General features: G+C 36.7%; 1 protein-coding gene across 1 annotated transcript; it reads right to left on the reverse strand.

The window, feature by feature from the left end:
* Nucleotides 1-1,260: 1,260 nt before the first annotated feature.
* Nucleotides 1,261-20,434, reverse strand: LOC144651201 (uncharacterized). Its single transcript, XM_078511110.1, has 12 exons — nucleotides 20,417-20,434; nucleotides 20,238-20,264; nucleotides 18,411-18,437; nucleotides 11,825-12,260; nucleotides 11,247-11,291; nucleotides 10,000-10,214; nucleotides 9,280-9,369; nucleotides 6,474-6,819; nucleotides 4,603-4,938; nucleotides 3,860-4,042; nucleotides 2,953-3,165; nucleotides 1,261-1,664 (listed from the first exon to the last, which is right to left on the reverse strand). Exons 1-12 carry the CDS (start codon nucleotides 20,417-20,419, stop codon nucleotides 1,303-1,305), a joined length of 2,283 nt encoding a protein of 760 aa, XP_078367236.1. The 5' UTR covers nucleotides 20,420-20,434; the 3' UTR covers nucleotides 1,261-1,302.
* Between the last annotated feature and the right edge of the window lie 992 nt (nucleotides 20,435-21,426).

A 21,426-nucleotide genomic window follows, 5' to 3' on the forward strand; every position in this document is an offset into this window, starting at 1 on the left:
ATATCCGTGAAGAATTATAGCAAAACACGGAGCTAAGCTGAGTTGAACAATGGCGTGAAATTGTGCAACACGTACGCCTCCTATAATTAAACTGTGCAAAAAATGAACTATTGTGCTCAACACAATAGCAAACAACAATCGTGCACTTATCTTATTAAGAAGAAGAGCTCCTGGTATATCGCTCCAAGGATGTCGCAGAGCATCAACTATGGAAAACCATCAGCATCTTCTTGCTCGATTCTTGCCACGCAGAAAATTGTCGTCGCTTGTTTAAGACATGTAACGAAAGAGAATTCACCACGCTTGCCTCGATTCTATATAAGGACACATGAAGAATATCCCGTATGGCCGGAAGTAATTCCCAGACCTGAAGTTGGTAGATGCATACATCGCAAGCTGCATGAAATTATTTATTTCTACAAATAAATAGCATTTTTCGTTTGTGTGGCAAAATAAATAAATAAATAAGTGGTCAATGGTATATGAGCTCATATACCATTGTCTGTTAACCAATCAAAACGCAGGAATTGCAATATACCATTGCTAGTTTTTAATAATTAGCAGTAAAAGAGCAGTAAAAGAGTGGGATACACCGCCAGGGATTTTCACGGGTCACAATATTTGTTTTTTTTCCTCTCTCTTTAACTTTAAGTAAGTGTCGTAGCTAGGGAACAGACACCTAAAATTTCTAAAAATAAACGTATTCCAAAACTTCTTCCTGAATGATCTCTGTATAACGAGCTCTAATATCGGTACAAATAATGAATTTAACACCGTCTATAAGAAACACAGAGGCGAATTTACTAGCTTAAAAACTAACGAAATTAGAAAGCAAATTTGACCTTTTATCCCAACAATACTCTTTTGAATTGTTATAGACTTTACATAGTAGAAAGAAAGTCTGTTATAGGCATTCTGTAGCTAGCTGGGGATTTCCACGAAGAACGCTGAGAGGAAAAAGGCAAACCTTTTTAAGGGGGGGGAGGAGGCGAGGGTTTCCCCAAACAACGAACCTTCGTCTTTTTTTTTTTTTTTTTCGCTTATCGTTACTCGCGTTCCTTCTTAAAAAACAAACTAACCATTGAGATATTTATTACTACATTTTGGAACCGACCGAGTTCTTTGATCTAAAACTGCATGCACTTAGTTAAACGTCCTAAACTATGTTTTCTCCCCAGCATTCTCTATCGGCTTAACTGAAAACCCCTGACCATCTAGGTTGTTTTTAGAAACAGTTTTATAGTAAATGACAGTCAACAATACGCTTTGAAGCGTCGTTTATTCATTCATTTCACATTTCATTTATGAGCTTACTGGACAATCATTTATTATTTTGCACACAAACGGAAGCTTGACCTCGTTGACTTGAGCTTCCCATGAGCCATCTGAGCTCATAGAGACGAAGTTTTGCTCATCGGTCACATCTGGTTCCCAGTCTCCAAAATCCACCTCAGTGCCATCGTACCAAACCCATGGTCTGTTCCGCACGGTCCTTCGCTTCAAGCCAATCCACGCACGAGCATTATTCCCCATCTTATTTTTGACAATGTCGTTTTCCTGTCGGCTGTGGATGCTGACCAGATGACCTTTCTTCTCCACGCATTTTCTCTCTGCGGTACGTGCCATCACAGCTTCGTCAACAAACTCGTAGGTTACGAAATCAGCTATAGAACGACAAAGAATGAAATAAAATTGAGACTTATGAAATATACTCTACCTTATTTTCTCGATTAAACGCCCCGGACCGTTTTTTTTTTTTGTTTTTTTCAAACCTGGCCTGGTGGACCCGACAATTTTTTTTACTCCTGCAGTTTATTCGAACCCGGTGTTCATAAAGCAGGGTTTTTTGCATTATTGTTGACAAACAAATATCTTGCTTATAAACCTACAGCTTATTATACTTCAAATAAGTACCAGAGGGGCATATTTTCAACTCCATCTTGGAGACCCGGCGTTTATTGGGTACCCGGCGTTCAATCGAGAAAATATTGTATTTTGAAGCACGAAAAAAGCGCGTTATTGCTATTTTAAGAATTATTTAGATTAAATATGTGATCCTCGCAGTTGTCTAAAAGATGATCTCGGACTCAAACGGAATTGAACAAATCACCTCCGCATAGCCGGGTGAAATGCTTAACTTACTGTCTTGGTGCCTCCACCCCACCCCACCCCCGCTCAATGTTTCGAACAAACTCTTGTTTTGGTTATGTCTGTATGCTGTGATGCAAGGGAAAATACTTCTTTCTGACACTGAAAAGTTGACTAGACGATCTCTAGTAAGTTTTGCTTTGTCGTGCAATCAAGGAGAAAAAAATACTGAATGAAAACGCCATTGATTTCCTTGGATTTCACGTCAGAGTCTGGATCCGAGGTTGGCTAGCTGTCTTTGAGATCTTTGTCATCGCGTCCTAACCAACACTTTTCAAGCGCTTTGAGAATGCCTTTGTGTTTTGGTATAAATTTATTTTTGCTTTCAAAGTTTTCAAACCAGTTTCCTTTTGTTATATGGATATGAGACAATGAAAAATATAAATTAAACCGGTTTAAAAATTTTAAACCGGTAATAAACTTTTAAACCACATCTTCATCTTCTTTGCATTCAGACGGAGAAAATTTGGGCCCAATTTTACAAGATTTTGTGTCATCTTTTATTGATTTGAAAGACATTTCATCTTAAAACAAACGGACAAGTTCACCGCCTGAGGTTAAAAATATTCCTTTCACACTAATTAAATTTGCTTGTCTTCTTTTTTCACTTTAGATCGCTTTTTTAGCTTAGGTATCGTTGGTATTTACGATGTAATAGTGATTTCGAGTGATTTGTTTCTAATGCAAATTGTACAATTTACGATCTTTGGCCGGCAAAATTCCTGAGGTTCAAAGGCGGTTTGTTGTAAAGTGAATGTATTGAATGAACCTGGATAATCTTGACACTATCACTATTATACCAACCGTCATCCATTTTTTCGTAATAGCAATAACGTAACTCCAGTTCGGCTCTTGAAGTCGTTCCCTCCGGCTTGATGTCACCAGTGATAGTTGAAGATGCATCTTGATGAGGTGGTATAGCATCAGCTACTGTTCGAAAAGCCAATGGTGATTCCTTTGCACCACAGACTTTCTGACATGGATTTCCAGCGACGTTACTGAGTATAAAGGGATTTTCTGTGAATTTAATGAGATAATTAAGCACAAAGCAATATAAGATATCAAAATGATATTAATACTAACAGCTACACTATGTCTAAGCAACGTTTTTTTGCGCATCAATCTTGCAGTCTCATCGGGGGCTGGATGGGAATGGGGCAGCTAACTTAGAACAAAAGTGGCGTAGAGGTGTCAGTTAACATTTAAAAGTTTTCATGTGCTTTAACACAGGCGAGTTTTGATTTGGCTTTTGTTCCTAAAATCCTACGCGCGACCAGAAAACTTGCACCCATTAAGAAGTTAAATCTTTCAGGCTGATTCTCGTTCTAGGAAAATTTAGGAATTCAAGTTTGAGGTCTATGAAACATAAATCGTGGTATGTTTTAGCCGTTAATCACGGCTTCATTTTTCCTCTCCCCGTACCCACGTCTTTCAGTATTATTGACGTACATATCACATAACGGACCTGCAACTTCTTGCGTTTTTTTAATATAACATTTGTTGTGATTTTTTATTTTTCTAAATACAATACTCAAACACTTAAAACTACAATTATAAAGCGTACTTGCACTACACAAAAACTTTGCTAAACACAAACGAGAGTACAATGAACCACAACGCACCATTTAGAGAAAGACTAGAGGAGAAAGATATATGATTACGTACACTGAGAGATAAGGAAAGACACATTCAGTAAGAGCTAGATTCTCACCGATTGGTAAATGCATCGGTTTGGTATGAAACGCATCTCTTCGACAGCAGTAGGTTATCACCATATAGTTACCAGACTGGTATTCTCCATCAGGGACTTCCCCACTTTTAACCGCAGGTTTAGGGCCATTATCTGGCGGATACCATCCTATGTCATCCCACTTCACGTAGGCGATTTCAAATTCTGTTGATTAAATTCCTTTTGAATTATTATGGCAAAAAGATAAAGATAAAGGAAAAGTTAGCCTTTAAGCTTAGTTAGCCTGTTCCAGGCGTTCGGTTAGTTGGGAAGCGCGAAAAACGGCGTGCAAAAAAAATAAGGGGAGTGGGGCCCCCTCACCTTAGTCCCCCCCGCCATTTTTTCGCTCGCCGTTCCTCGCGCCGCTTCCCAACTAACCAAACGCCTGGAACAGGCTAAGCTTAGTTGCCCATCAGGTCGGAGTTTATCCCGGTTCCCGTAATATGAAGTGACTAGAAGTGTTTTTACTACCCCCGGATGGGATGCTAGTCCATTACAGGGTTTTTGTACTGTTATAAATTATTATTATAAATACGCACCTGGGGGAACGCTTTTGCTGGAAACGTCATCTTCTTCCATTATCAAAGAAGTCAATTTAGCTGACTAAGTTTTGTCGCTGACGCTTGAACTTTGAAATAAAATGTTATTAAGGCAAAAAAAGAAAATATTGCTTTATTGCCAAAGGGCAAGTTGTAAGCTATATTAGCCTGGGTTTAAAAACTTACTTGGGGGACATTTTCCTTGCCCAGGATCAGTGCTCTTTCTGAGAATACAATATCTGCCAGGCGGCCACTGTGGACTGAAGTATTCACTGCTGGGGTTTCCCGTCTTACTGCAGAATGAAAATTTTACTCCCGACCTATCACGATGACCTTCAAATGCAATCATACTCAATGACTTTGCGGGGGGCTCAGGCCAGAACCCTCGATTCTGATTTGTCACACTGCCTTCACTCCATTGGAACCCAGTCCCTTGTGGGCAAACGTTGGCGCCACTGGTTTTAGCGGTATAGAGCGAAAAATACCCGACAGGCCAAGCCAGACGGAGCTTCATCGGGTTATCTGTAGAAAAATTAATATGTAAATTTAATGTACAATAACTAGCGGTACTAATGCATTTACATACACAAACTAAAATGGTCTTGTTTGGCCTGTTTTCTAAACATTTCTCTTTCCCACAATTTTCTCTGCTGCCGCTTAAGTCCTAGAAAGGAACACTCTACCTTCACCTTAAGCGTACTTTGGCCCTGGCTTCTATCTGCGTCTAGACTGACAGAAAAGACACTCTGTTTTCGTTTATGGTGTGCCCAGGAATCTAAACGGCCCTGCCTTTGTCTATATAGCTATTTATTATATAGCCGTGAGTGTTTTACTGGAAAATAGACCACTCGTAAAATTCATACGAAACTGCATCCGGGACTGTAGTGGCGTATTTTCCATATCCTCACTAGTGAGGATATCGATGACGTCATTTCCCGCCTTTGTACGGTTGTTTGTGCAAAGCTGCCAAACGCCGGTTGGAAATGGCGAGCTATCGAGATCGATTCGTGAAGTTCACTGAAGCCAAAATGAAATCTTTTACTGAGGAGCATGAAAATGCTAACACGAAGAAGAAAACTTCACATGCCTTGAAATTATTTAAAAGAGCTTCTTGCTTGTGGAGAGTCAAACGACGGGAGGGAAAATCAAGAAATTCCAGCTGCCGAACTGCAAGACTTCGCGATCAGAAATCAGAAAAGTGGTGAGTTTGAGCAGAAACAGATTTCAAAACGGCGAAGTATTTATTGTCAGTGACATGATGAAAGCTAATAAACAGACTGTTTTTTCATTTACGTGATACATCTTCTGAAAGCTTCCGTTTGCGAAATTTTGCATTTCAGTTTGGCAATTTGCTCAATTGTTATATTTAGCCGTCGCTCGTGTTTAACCATTTGATTAATAAAAATGTTTTAACTTCTACTTCATGCATTGTTTTTGTCTATATAATAAAAAGAAAATTACACGGTGGCTTGAAGAAATGAATTTTATTTTCTCGTGGTAAAAGCAATATTTTACTCATTCGCTGCGCTCATTCGTAAAATATTGCTTTACCACTCGAAAATAAAATTCATATCTTCGTGCCGCCGTGTAATATTCTCTATATATATCATCCAGAAAAGAAACTCAGCCTTCGCTTACGTCATAGCCGAGAAATATACCCTGTTTTCGCCTAGTACCCATGAAGAACACAAATTTCTAGTCATTGACTTAACCCGGAGAGACAATCCGCTCTCTTTCAAGGTGTACCTAGAAAAGACATTTAGCTTTCGCCTAAAACGTGGCCAAGAAATATCCCCTTGCTTTCAACTTTGACTCAGAAAAGACACCCTACTTTCGCCTAGAACACAGGAAAACTTTAAGATTTCAACTAAGGCCTACTTAGGAACAACACTAGAATCTAGAAAGACATTCTAATCACTCTGCTTTCACCTAAAATACCTGCTTTCACCTATAATACATTACAGAATGGACACTCTTTACTCCTAGAACACAGCAACAAACCTCTGCTTTCGCCTAGAAACCAGCAAAGACACTTTTCCTTCGTTATTTGTTCATACCTTTAGCCCTGTGGACGTTCTTTCTCCTGGGGTAATCTTTAATTGCTTTGATGATGTTCTTTTTCAGCTTTGGTAATTTTACTTTGCTCATTCTTTTGCATGGTGATCGTGGTCTGCTTTTAAGTTCATCTAAATTTTCCCAAAACTTCTCATCTAGTGTTTTTTCAATACTCAAGAGCTCCAGCCGAATTGGCTCTGGAAAGTTGTCTCCGCCAATCTGATAAGAAAGTTGTTTTTCTCCAAACTCCTTGCTCGTTTCCTCTGATTCCTCAAAGTTGTTAACATCGACGCTGACTTCTCCGGTAACTCCTGCGTACCCAGCAGACACAGAGACACTGCCACCGACCTAGTGGTATTTTTGTGATCGGCTTTTTTATTGGATAAATTTCAAGATCGGTTTCCTTGCATCAATAAACATATTAATTATGTACTACACTGAATAAGGAAACGTTTGACCAAATTTTAGTTCTAATTAGTGTCCTTCAGAAAATATTAACAAGAAAATAATTATAAATATTTAACCTCGGCTTGTTTCATTTCTAGCAGGGACGTAACTACAAGAGGCAAGACAAGGCACTTGCCTTGTCTTTATTTTAACCCAAAATTAAAAACAAAATTCGCTCAGTTGGGAAAGTAATCCCCAGTTCGACAAGATGGATTTTTCTCAAGAAAAAGAGGTTCCGAGCTTCTAGTTTTTCAAATTTTCTGGATGGCATGCCCTTAGAACCTCAAATCCAGACATTGCCTCGTCTATGCCAAAGTTCTGGTTACGGCTGTACTGTCGTGAATTGTAATAAACGTCGTGAATTGTAATACCTGTCGTAAATTGTAATAACAGTTGTCGTGAATTGTAATACCTGTCGTAAATTGTAATAACAGTTGTCGTGAATTGTAATAGCTGTCGTAAATTGTAATAACAATTGTCGTGATTTGTAATAACGCACCTATCGCAAATTGTAACAACACATTGCCGTATTTTGTAATACTCCGAGCTGTCGTAAATTGTAATAACACATTGTCATGTTTTGTAATAATCCTTTAAAATGAGAATTAGCAATCATACAGAAATCTGGTTTTCGTTTTCTATAACTAGGGAAAACAGTTAAAGATTTCGTGGTGTAAATTTATTTTCCTGCTTTGTATCGTCATGAGAGTTATTCAACATTATTAGCTAACTACTCACCAGAACTGCGACAAATTTGCAGCAAAGCACGTTGTAAGGAAATGTGAAGTTACATTTGTTATTCCTCTAGTCGGTTTTTAACAAGTAATTTGTCTTCATTTTTGTGAGGGAAAAACGATCTAAACATATTTTCATGATATATAGCTTGTCTTTAAAGTGTTGAGCCACTCCACCTTTTATCTCCGTTCGGTGTTGTCTGACCGACTTAAATTGTCACGTTAAAAAAAGTTAAACGAGCTGTGAGGAAGATAATGACGTAATCAAACACAACAGATTAACGGCATTTCTTAACACTCAATAGTAGTAATGGCGGTTCTTCTTTCTTTTCTCCGTGTTTTCGTTTGATTTTTACAACCACATCGACCTTGCCTTCCTCAATATTTATTGCCGTCATATTGATTTTGTTTTCAGGCTCCACGGCAATGATGTTGTGGTATCAGACCACCCATTGTAATTCCAAACTCCTCCTATTTTCACAGTGATGTTCAATAAAATAATTTTGTTTGGATGGCTTTTTTTATTTTATTTTGGCAGAAAGAATTGTCCGGTGAATATCCCTTTTAATAATATCATCGGCAGAGAAAGGTTGAAGCCAGATAACTAAAAATAAATGTTAAAAAGGAAAAAACTAAGAAACAGCGAAGTTAACCTTTCACATTCCGTGCCAACACTCCTGAGAGTGAGGGGCTGGGCAATGCAATTAAGTAATAAGGTACCATTTTTACCCTTTTATTTAGAAAAAACTTGACTAGCTGTGAACTTGAATTTCGTTGTGTATTTTCTTTCTTTTATCAAAATAATGCACATTTTTTGAAAAACAAAAATGCCGGAGCCTCTCACTAATTCTCTTCGATGTACGTCGCCAGAGTTTAGGGGGGGGGGGGGGGGGGGTCCTTCTTGGACTGGCACTAGTTACGAGCGCGAAATATTATGTTTTCAATGTAGTTTTTCTCGTTCCAACAAATTCACCATAAAGCGTTACCAAACGATCAAAAATGGCCTGCCAGGCTGCCATTAGAAACTGCTCTAGATCTGAAGTTAAGAATAGAGTGTGATAATACCGCTTATTACAAAACACGACAATGTGTTATTACAATTTACGACAGCTCGGAGTATTACAAATTACGGCAATGTGTTATTACAATTTACGATAGGTGCATTATTACAATTCACGACAACTGTTATTACAATTTACGGCAGCTATTACAATTCACGACAACTGCTATTACAATTTTCAACAAATATTACAATTCACGACGTTATTACAATTTACGACAGTACATACGGTCCTGTCTAGATTTCTGATTTATTGTTTAACAACAGGTTTATATGGTCGAATATTAGGAGAATGGCCATATTTCATGACATATGGCAAATAAACTCTGCAAATAAAACTGTGACGAAGTTAGCGGGGTATTTTACCGCGATGTAAAAATGGCAACCTAAAAATTCGCCGGCACGCACCTCTCATTAGTCATTTCTGCGCGTGCTCACGAAATAATCTTTGAATATAAAATTCCCTCTTTACTACTATTTCAACAGAGCAGCTGAAGCCATGAAAAATTTTTCGTGCTTTTCCAGGCTTTATGAAATAAATTTGTCTACAAGTTTGATTATACTTACATTTTCTGAGGCAAAACTCATAAACTCTTGGAGAGTACTTGTGAATCTTGTAATTGTCTTTGTTCCCAATGTCACTTCAACAACAACGTGCTGAAAGTAAAGATGTTATCGTGGTCAAGTAATTGGTTATAGACCACATAGGAAACCGAATCCCACTTTAAGTTCTGTACCTGTGACCCAAACCTGATATTTTATTCAAAGAAACACAGTCAATTAATTTAAAATTGATCAAGCTTAAACCGGAAGAGGTGGCTCCTGAGACTCGCTCCAACTTAAAAATTCAGTTTACGGCAAATCTACGTGTTCACTAGCTTCGGCGTTTTCATGGCAACCGGTTTTCAGTGACAGCTTTGTTGGCAAAATTCACAAGCTTTGTTTAGCAAATTTAATAACTAAATAAATGTTAATTCCCTCTATGAGACACGCCTGCAGGGAATCATGGTCGTTGTATTCAGCGTTGTCAAGTCCCGCGCATGTTTTGCTGAATACAAGCTACAGTCGACTCTTACTGTAATAGAGAAAGTCCATAATAGCGGGAGTTATTCTTTTTTACCGGGACGTCAACTCCTGTCCGTAATAACGGAATGCCCGCAAGGCGGGAGGCGTGTCTCATAGAGGGAAATGGTCATTTAAAGAAATTTAGATAAGTTTTCTTTGGTCAATACGTTTTACTGCAACGTTAAAAAGGGACTAAATTTGCGTTCTATAAACACAGCTTACTGTTCCCCAATCTTCCAGTAACTGAAAGTATTCATCGCCCCTTCTGTATTTGACAGGTAACCGACAAACTGAGTAGGCAAACCCATCCGTCAGAGTCCATCCTCTGGCTTGCACTTCTCCGAGTCTGTACCTTGCTGCACCTTTGTTGCAGATTTTAGTACAGTCTCGGTACACAGTCTCTCCTTTGCTAGTGCTTTTAGACACCTTCTCATATTCTGAAGGAAGAAGTAGGTAATACAATTATATTAGTTACTTTCCACTTGCGACTGCTTAAGTTAAAAGTTTAATAAAATGCTAGAAAGCAAGACGTGGCACATAAAAGGTTATCTCGACAACTTTTTAAGGTAGAACTACTTTGTAGTAAATAATAAAGATGGTAGATTTTAAGCTCGGTGATAAATAGTGAAGAATATTATTCTACATGACACGAGCGTGGGACAAAGAAAAAATCTGAGTCCCCGACGGGAATCGAACCCATGGCCTCCCAGAATACCGGTTGGGCGCTCTAACCAACTGAGCTACGTGAGACTCGCTGTGAGCTGGGCCATTTACTAGGTTGATATGTGACACGCGTCCTGCATACAGCGAGTATGCCCAGCTCACAGCGAGTCTCACGTAGCTCAGTTGGTTAGAGCGCCCAACCGGTATTCTGGGAGGCCATGGGTTCGATTCCCGTCGGGGACTCAGATTTTTTCTTTGTCCCACGCTCGTGTCATGTAGAATAATATTCTTCACTATTTATCACCGAGCTTAAAATCTACCATCTTTATTATTTACTACAAATTTGATGATTTCGACATTGCTGATCCTAGCAGTATGCAGGACGCGTGTCACATATCAACCTAGTAAATGGCTCAGCTCACAGCGAGTCTCACGTAGCTCAGTTGGTTAGAGCGCCCAACCGGTATTCTGGGAGGCCATGGGTTCGATTCCCGTCGGGGACTCAGATTTTTTCTTTGTCCCACGCTCGTGTCATGTAGAATAATATTCTTCACTAGAACTACTTTGTACAGCATAATAAACAGCACCACAAAAAAGGAACTGCACAAAAGCTTTTACACATGCACAACATAGCCTATAATCCACAGACTAAAAAGTAGAGTTTAAACAGAAGCCATCAGTAGTTGTTCCCTTGTACAATGTTACATAATTAATTAACAGCCACATAGAAATATTATGCTCAGTGGCTACATTTGAGTTGTCACAGTTCAAAAGTGCTAGTTAAAACAGTTCGTGTTCCTACTTACTTGAACTCAAGCTGAAGGAAAAATCAAACAATCCCTCGTAGCCACCTGGTTGAATAAAATAGCACAAATTGTAATCATTTAAAACAGCTTGTCTACAGTAATAACCTTTATAGAGATTAACCTTCATCGCTTCTATCTCAATAAAACTGATTGTGGAAGCGAGGTGAAAAAATGTACAGGTTATTTCTCGGCTATTTTTTTGCTTTGGTGTTTGATTGACAACTGGTGTCAAACTGATGATTTGACCCTGTTTTTGAAATAAAGATTATCCATCTATCCATCCATCCAAATAAAGATTATCCATCCATCCAATGGCCAAGCCAGGCGCCTTTCTTCCGAATCTAGCACCTTATTATAGGAATATAACGAAGCATTTTAACAACGCGAACAAAATTTACGCGTAATAAAATTAACGCGAATTTTGGAAAAGTTCTGGTTAAATGTTTATAGGAAAAGTGTTTACATCAATAAAATTAACGCGAATTTTTGAATTCGCGTTTATGATATGTATCGTTAGTTTCCTATGATAAGGTAGTTAAAAACAGATTATATAAATAATGCCAAAATTGTTTTCTTACCTTTCGCTGTAACATCGACGTTCAATTTTTCTTGATACCGTTTTGTTCCACCAAAGATCTTAGATGATTTCGACATCGAACACACTTGACGTGGTTCATAGCAGATCTGGTCTGGGACTGCCTTACCATCGTCGTTTGTTAACTTTAAAATTTTCCTGACGGTATCAAGTCCCGGATCAACTCCGCCTAGTTCAGTCTTACCCTCAGGGTTTCCCTTGAGCAAGTTGTAACTTACGCCAATGAATGCCAGTCCTTTTGGATTTTTGTTTCGTTGGCAGTGTGATCTGGGATCTGGGTCCGGGTCAGATTGTGGCTCTTCTCCTGAAAATTCAGGGTCTTCATGGTTTGGACGTCCACAGGAATACCACGGACACAGGACAGTGAAAAGCAGTAAACCGCCAAATGTTATTAAGGATGGCTTCATTTTCTTGTGTACCTGCAAAGAGAATAATTGATGGTTCTCTATTTCAATATGAACGTTAAAAACAATACCTTGAAGCTGGTTTTTATACTGAAACAACGCACAAAGGTTGATTTCGTATTAAACGTATTTTACAATATCTGGAAAAATCGAGTTAAACGAAGGACTTTTATTTAATGTGAATTTTCTTTCTTAATCAGAATAACTTTGAGCTTGAATTTTGAGGGTAAAGAGATTCAGAAATATTAGAAATAACAATCCATTAATCAAAATATGGGCGAAAAAGCCATCCACAAAAAATCCCCGCAATGAAATATATTTATTTACGTTTTGATTTACACATTATTGGAAACGTTGGATTATAATAATAATAATAACCCTATAAAAAATTTGGTGAATTTGTGTCACAATAAACACTTTTCATCCTTAAAGCAGATCCAGGAGTAATAACAATTACACTTATACTTGAAAGCTTTGATATTGCCTTTGAGAAGTGACTTTTCTAGGGCATAAAATGGAGATTTACGTGAAATTAAAGGTGGTTAAACGTGACTTAAAGTTCGTTATCCAACTTTACACCATCAATTAAATGTTATTAAAGGTGGTTAAACCGACCTTTACGCTACCGTGTGTAAATGTGATTTAAAGTTGGTGTAAAGAAGTCTCATTACATGTCTTTACACTTGAGTGTAAAGCTGGTATAAAGGTCAGCTTTAAAAAAATGTAAAATAAGCGTAAAGCTGATTAAATATCAAATTTACGCCAGCTTTACTTGAGCTTTATATCACAGTAAAGTTATGTTTTCATGCTGTGATAAATAATGATATCCGTGGCACATTATTGGAAAGAGTACAAAAAGCTTATTTGTTAACTTGCAGGTGGCAAGTAACACGGTACATAATTTCTCCGAAAATGACAAGCAGTGCATGAACTTCAATGCTTGTTAGAAAAAAAACACCTGCCCTTTTTGTCAACATGTTTATTCCTTTAAAAATCTTCTTTTAAAAAAAATTTATAAGTCCTTAGCATTCCAAACGGTAGAGAAGTTAATTTTAGGGACATCAACACCAATCCATGCATTTTCAAAAAATGACATTACAAAAAGATCATTTGTGGATGGAAAACGTATTTCGATCGATTCACCGTAAAATATCTTTACCAAAAGAGTAAAAACCCATAGCTACTAAATGGGTCAGCTCGTTAAGGTTTAACTGTTCTGCTTTCAAATGTTCTAATTTCAAACTGTGTTTAACTTAGACAAAATTGTAAATTAAATACCCTTAATGTGTGACAGAGAAAGGTTTACCAAAATGGCTCAAAACTGTGTATATTCTAACATTCAAAACGTGACAAAAGTCTGATAAGTAGTATTTTGGTTGGTTGTTCACACGATTATTCTTACTTTAACTGAACATTAACGCGTATTTGTAACTTGAACTCGAGTTTACTGTAGCAATATGCCATAAAATTGAAATAAACAAATCTAATTTTTATTTATAGGTTTTTTCTAAGATCACTAATTTTAATCAGCGGAGAATTCACAATAAATATATCACAAAATTGTCAGAAAATTGTGCCTTCATCATAATTTCGTATTCGAAACACTTATTTCTTTTTTGATTAAGTCCGAGAAGGTTTAGTAAAAGTTGGATAAAAAGATTCCCTCGGAAAAAAGGCGCCCAAATCTCAGAGCCAAAATCCCTTCGGACAATATCCACTGAACATAAGCCAATTGCCTTAGATTTAGTTCATTTAGAAAAATATAACTTCTTCCGTTTACGAGCCCTCTAATTGTAAAGCTTTTTATGCAATAATGTCTTGAGATGTTGAGATGTTATTTTAAAACTTTAGAATTAGTTTTCAGCTTTATATAATTAAGTTTAGTGAGTTTTACCATACGGTATCCTTGTATAGAAAATTTAAACGTAAAATTCCTTTCGATAATAAGGCCTCAGGAAATAAGGTAATGGTCTATTATGAGAACTTTACAATAAATACGTAAACACAATGTTCATCAGACAAGATTCAAACCAGATAAGAGTAATGCAAGGAGAATAGAAATTTGTACCTTTTGTTGTCCAGCAGGACTGCTTCGAGTGAAGTATCTAAGAACTGTGTGTTTCAGGCAACAAAGGTGAAGTTTACAAGCTAAAGAAATGATTTCTTAATGATTCAGGTATGCATACATTCACGTGTCTCGTGGCATATCTTTTGAACATATCAAATAAAAGCCAATCGTAGCAGTTTGCGTGTAAAAAGATATTTGTTTTATCCTCAGGTCATTGTAAACAGAGTATGAATGCATCAATGAAACCACATGAACTCTATTGTTTAAAATAACTCACTGGTTTACCATCATAACAGCTTTCTACAGCTAGGAACAGATGATGATTTTAAGATTCGTTGAAACGTGGGATTAGTGAATTCGGATGAGATCATAAAATATCAAAGAAACCAATGTTCATACAGTTTGATTAAAGAAACAGCATCAAAATCAGTTATCATCCGCTTCGATTTGCTTATTATTGCAAACCTTGTATTTAAAACGAACGACAAAAAGCCCCAGTACCCTTCCTAAAGAAAATGAATGTTATACACATAGTTTTGAATTGAAATGGCGTCCTACAAATATTTAATATCTGAGATTGGTTGATATTCGTGAAATGACATTTTTTCTTTTAGAAACAGTTGAGGGTGAATCAATGATATATTTAAAAAAAAAAACAGTTCATGTGAATTGATTCAGAAACATTTTTCCTCTTTTTTACTGATCTGACAAGAAAACAAACTTTTTTGCACGCAACCTGCTCTATAACCAGCTTTATTTGACTTGTTCAAAACATATATCACAAATTAGCATAATTACCAGAGGTGAATTCAATTCTGATCTATTTAAAACATTGGGAATTTTGCAAATTAACTACCAAGGCTTTTGGACCAAAACTATTTTCAAGAGATGGTTTTCAAGGCATTAGAATTGATCGTTAACATGGTGGTTTTATAGATGAAACGCGCCGCCATTAGGCATGAATAGATTGTGCTAGTAAATTCATGAAAAGTTGCTTCACAATATACCCAAAAGTTGCTCTAAAGTTGCTCAAATATCAAAAAGTTGCCACCAAAATTTAGAAAAGTTGCTTGCTCTCTAGAGTCGTTATGTTTTAGATAAATACTTAAAACGTAAATGTCGGAATAATTTACAATTTCCTCGTCTGAAATTTCATCTGATTGCGATGCCATAAGTGACTCACACTAAAGCAAGTACCAAGATGGCCGGCGGCAGGCTCTATGTAACAGCTAATAAGCGCTGGATTAAAGCGCCCGTTAGATAGATAACCGATGTCCAGATTTCGTGGGCTTAAAGCAAGTGTTATTTTATTGTCATTTTTTGTTTATCCTTAGTTTAAAATATAATCAGTTTTGATAAAACCAGTTTTAATAAAATCCTTCGAAATGAAACGACCATTTATGGTTTGGATCAATTTTATATCAATTTGTTGCTCAAAAGTTGCCAAGGAAGGCAAAAGTTGCCCTAGGTTGCTGGTACTACAAAAAGTTGCTCAAAACGCTAAAAGTTGCTCAAAAGTTGCCGAGCACAATCTATTTATGCCTAGCCGCCATGTACTTAGTCAGATCGACTGGCAAAACATTATTTAGGTCTCTTCTCACCGGAGCTAGTAATTTCGAGTGGATTCCCACAATTGCTCAGAAGTCACCAACGGTTAAACAAAGGTACCAGATATCTATCTTTTTCGTGGTACTTGTTTTGTTCCGTTTTATTGCAAAAACTTGAGTGTAAATTACGATTTCAATCGATGAATAAACTGGTTTACACGTATGCAAGCGAGCACTTGTGTTTGTTGTTTTCGTGTTTTCTATTGTTATTTTGCAGTTCTTGATATTCACCTTTGAGAATTATACTAAAACAGTTATTCGCCTCAGGTTCAGTGATTATTGTTGAACAATCTCCTCGACGTAATTAAATATGTGACTGAACACGTATCTGAATAGTTAAGCAATCATTTCTTTAGCTCTTGAATCTTGCCTTGAACTGAGAAGAATTACTAGCAAAAGCATTCTCCGTACAACAAACAGTGCATCTAGTGTAAAGGTATTTGATTTGCATTAACTTTAAATATTGTGTTTACTTATCTACCTTAGCTGAGAAACTATTGGTCTCACATATTTACTTATTGACTTGCTCCTTGTAGTCAAACACTGTTCCACAGTTGACTCTTTTTAATCGAGACTAAAAAAATTTCTTTTTAACAGCGTCTATATTTGATTAGGTGCAGAACTTAAATTGTAAAAAGGCATGATTGAGATTCTCACAGGTCGTAAAATGCGTTTTTTAAGCACCTTTTTTTAGATTTATATGGTTTCATAACCTGGGGGGGAGGTACTTCCTATAATGGCCTATACGGGGAGGCTCCGCCCGAAAGGGGTACCTTTTTTAGGCTTCAGGTATATAAAAGGGTAGGGATTTCACGATTTTAAGTATATGAAAGGGTATGGAAATCTGTCATTTAGCTATTTAAAAGGGCCTTTAATTAAAATATTTCGAACAGACGCAATTTATGGCTGTATTATTTTAATTTATTAAGCGCTACATAAGAATGACAAGAAAACGTCATATTTTAAGTCCACGCCATGTCTCTTAGGTATATGAAAGGGGTACCTTTTTTCAGTTAAAGGTATACGAAAGGGGTACAATTTCTGTCAAAAATGGTATATAAAAGGGTAAGGGGTTAGAACTTGGGGCGGAGCCTCCCCGTATAAAACTTTTTTGAGTACCCCACCCCCCCCCCCCCTTCCCGGTTTCATAAACGCGTAATTGTTTTTAAATGCGAAGACCCATTATATGGGAGAGAGTCTAAATTGATCTACATTTCATCATAATGAAAGTCTAACGGCCAGTGTCGGAGAACGAGCTAAACTGCCGGTAAAGTTCGGATATTGGGGCTGCGATGCAGGCTATAAATTTTAGTCCGTGCAGTTAATTTTAGGTGGGGAAGGAATCACCACTAGAGGCCAAGTTAGTCGTCACTCTTCGAATCACAAAACATGATCGATAAATAACAATAATGGGAGTTTACAGTGGGATCTTCCACTAAGTGGCTCTTCTTGATCCCACTGATTCCAGATCGAATTTGAATTTGAAAGTGTTGGTTATTGTGGAGGGAGGAAAACCGGAGAACCGGGAGAAAAACCCTCGGAGCAAGGACGAGAACCAACAACAAACTCAACCCACATAAAAAAGATATTTGTTTTATCATCAGGTCATTGTGTACCGCGTATGAATGCTTCAATGGAACCACATGAACTCTATTGTTTAAAATAACTCACTGGTTTACCATCATAACAGCTTTCTACAGGAACGGATGATGATTTAAAGATTCGTTAAAACGTGGCATTAATGAATTCGGATGAGATCATAAAAATATCAAAAACCAATGTTCATATGGCAAATGTTATCTTGGGGTGATCTGACATTTTTCCCGGTATAAAACTGCCAAAGTTATAAAGCTTTTTTTTAAAAATATTGCCTCAAAGGATTCTGGGAAATTTTTGAAGATAATTATAATTTACTTTTTTATTTATTTTTATTAAAAAAGTGGCCTTAGGGAACCCAGTTTTAAGAAAAATAAAAATATATTATGATTGTTATTACCATTATTATTATATATTTTCTTTTGCCAGGTTTAAAGCTTTTAAGGGTTCTTGTTCTAGTTGTTTTGTGGGGGAGTTTTGTGGCGGGTCACCTATTGATTACCTCACTGACAAATATAATTTAATCTTATTCTTGATGAAGGAACGTTTCCTGATTGTTGGTAGATACATAGGGTAGAATGTTTCATCTCATCTCAAATTAAAAGAAGTCAGTAATCCACGTCTTGCTACCTTTAATAATTTTATCAGTTTTCACTCCTTCTTTAGTGAGAAATACTTCAAAGTACGATAAGAAACCCTTTACTCTAAGCCGAAAAATGTAGAAAAAAACCCGCTCAAATTCTTTGGCGTTCTGAGATTTTCGAGAGTATGATAAATGACTTTGAATTTTTTTGTTATGTGAAAATAAAAAGAAATTTGTGCGATAACCTTGATTATCTAAAGTAACGTTCAGTCACTTAAAGTTGTCATTCTTTTTATATAATGTTCTATTACCTTTGGAGTTCTGACTAGATTTAGGTGCTGACAAGAAAGAAGAAAGCAAAGAACGATTAAAAATGTTAGCCAAAATAACATCTAAACAAATAAAATCGAGATCTAAGTTATTTTCCCTGCGCAAAAAAATACATTCTATGTTCCTTGAGTAAAGTTTCCTGAAAAAAAGGCCTACAATATCAACGCGCCCCTGTTTTGAAATTTCGATTGCATTGATTTGTTTTTGTTATCGATGATTACCAAAATGTACCAACTTGTCAAAGTAGTGATATCCTCGGCCGATTCAAAAAGTCAAATACTTCTTTTGTGTGTGTGTTCACTCTGCATTCCGGGTGAAAAAATATTACACATCTGCTGAAGTTCTTCCTGTCAATTCTGGGAAATTTTAAGATTATTTTGCCAGAACAAAACTCTCTCAAATTACTGATAACCCGTTCTCTGCACCAGTTTACTACGTTCATGAAAGTCAAGAAACCGTAACTTGCCACCTGTGTATTCTTATTGTTGGCATCTCCACACCTATCGTGAGAAACACTTCAAAAGCTAACTCTACTGTTAAAAAAAAATGGGTGATGTTTGTTTACTTCGCCGTCCTTCGAATAAACAAGTTTGGCAAAATTATTAACACGATAAATTGATAGCAAAAATAATTGGTTTTGGTTTGAAAAAATTTCAAACCAAAACACAAACTTAAACCACAATCCTCGCGTAAACACTTACTTGGAACCAAGTTACATAGGGCTGAAAAACACGTCCTCCTTGTAGCGAAACTTGCCTTATCACCAAAAACGCAAAACTTGGAGAATGACTGTCAGTGTTATTCAGTAGTCAAAAGTCGGGCTTTGACGGCGAATAACAATCTTTTAAATAGTATCTGAAGATTTTTCAAAACCAAACAAAACTGTCCTTCGTCACCTTGGCACAATTACGAAAAACGAAAAAAAGGTTTGATATCTATAGTTTCAGAAAATTGAGAGTGACCTAATCTCTTTCCTTATTGGAGACCTTTGTTTAGGTATTGAGCCATTGGCGACCCATTGGCTCTTTAACATTCTTTTGTTGTGATTTGTATTGTTCTATTTTAGTAGAATTACCAATCCTTGTAAAAGATTTATTAAAGTATTTTCAAGTGTTTTTCACTATAGGTGTCCTGAAACTAACAATAAAAACCTACAGGTGACAGGGTATAGATCACTGACTTCAGCAAATAAAGAAAACTGAAACCAGAACGGTACGCACTTGGACAACCTGCATGCACTCTGGAAAACAGGAAAAGAAAAAGGAAAAAAACTTTGCAAAGTTTTTTTACTTAATTTATTTTTTCTCCTCTCCTATAAATGGTATTTTCACATGGTTTTAAGTAACGTTCATCACTTAAAGTTGTCATTCTTTTTATATTATGTTCTATTACCTTTGGAGTCCTGACTAGATTTAGGTGCTGACAAAAAAGAAGAAAGCATTCATGAAAGTCAAAAAACCGTAACTTAACACCTGTGTATTTTTATTGTTGGTATCTCAACACCTATTGCCACACCTACTTCAAAAGCTAACTCTACGGTTAAAAAAATGGGTGATGTTTGCTTATTTCGCCGTTCTTCGAATAAATAAGTTTGGCAATATTATTGACACCATAAATTGATAGCGATATACTCAGTGACAGAATGCGTTGAAAGTTGAGCGAGATACTTCCGGCTAAAGGAAACAACTTTGCAAAGTTTTTTGACTTAATATATTTTTTCTTCTCTCCTATAAATGGTACTTTCACATCGTTTTAAGTAACGTTCAGTCACTTAAAGTTGTCATTCTTTTTATATTATGTTCTATTACCTTTGGAGTCCTGGCTAGATTTAGGTGCTGACAAGAAAGAAGAAAGCAAAGAACGATTGGAAGTGTTAGCTAATTATAAAATTACATTCAAATAAATAAAATCAAAATCTAAGTTATTTTCCCTGCGAAAAATATTACATTCTATATTCTTTGAGTAAAGTTTTCTAAAAAAGGCCTACCATATCAACGCGTTCCCATGTTTTAAAATTTCGATTGCATTGATTTGTTTTTGTTGAACATAATGATTACCAAAATGTACCACTTGTCAAAGTAGTGATATCCTCGGCCATTCAAAAGGTGAAATACTTCTTTTGTGTACGTGCTCATTCTGCATCCCGGGTAGAAAAATATTACACATCTGCTAAAGTTCTTCCTGTCAATTCTCGGAAATTCTAAGATTATTTCGCCAGAATAAAACTTTCTCAAAATAAAACCCGTTCTGTGGACCAGTTTCCTACATTCATGAAAGTCAATAAACCGTACCTTACCATCTGTGTATTTTTATTGTTGGTATCTCCACACCAATTGCCACACCTACTTCAAAAGCTAACTCTACGGTTAAAAAAAATGGGAGATGTTTTCTTATTTCGCCGTTCTTCGAATAAACAAGTTGGGCAATATTATTGACACCATAAATTGATAGCGATATATCAGTGACAGAATGCGTTGAGTGTTGAGCGAGATACTTCCGGCTAAAAAAAGTTCAATTTTCAGGCGCTTGTACGAATGTTGCCAAACACTTCAACTGCATCTAATAGCCAACTCTACACTACATGTAAACTAAGGAGTCCTTTCAATCCTCTCAAAACAGGTCATAAGCTAAGTGTTTAGTCTGGCAAACTTGTGCTTATAGATGACAGCGACTGTCTCATCAGGTTATTTTGTGACACATGTCAGTGGAATATTTAAAGTCTGAATAACAGACGAGATGTTTTTCAAATAAAAATCGCCAAATTTACAGACACTTGCATAGCTGCCACGTAGCTATACAAAACAAGCGCTTGCATCGCTTAAACCAGCTTTCAATCTGTCTCCTTTCAACCAGACATCACGGCTATACTTCAAACGGAAATTTCAAGAAGCCTGTTTTTATTTGCCATCTGAGAATCTTTTCAATCAGAATCTCTCCTTTTTCTCTTCCCTTCTCTTCTTCTCTTCCTTCATCAAGACCTTTATTCTTTTTTTACGG

This window comes from Oculina patagonica, chromosome 4 (genome assembly GCF_052425735.1).
Source record: "Oculina patagonica isolate OP01 chromosome 4, crgOcupat, whole genome shotgun sequence".
Lineage (NCBI taxonomy): Eukaryota > Metazoa > Cnidaria > Anthozoa > Scleractinia > Oculinidae > Oculina > Oculina patagonica.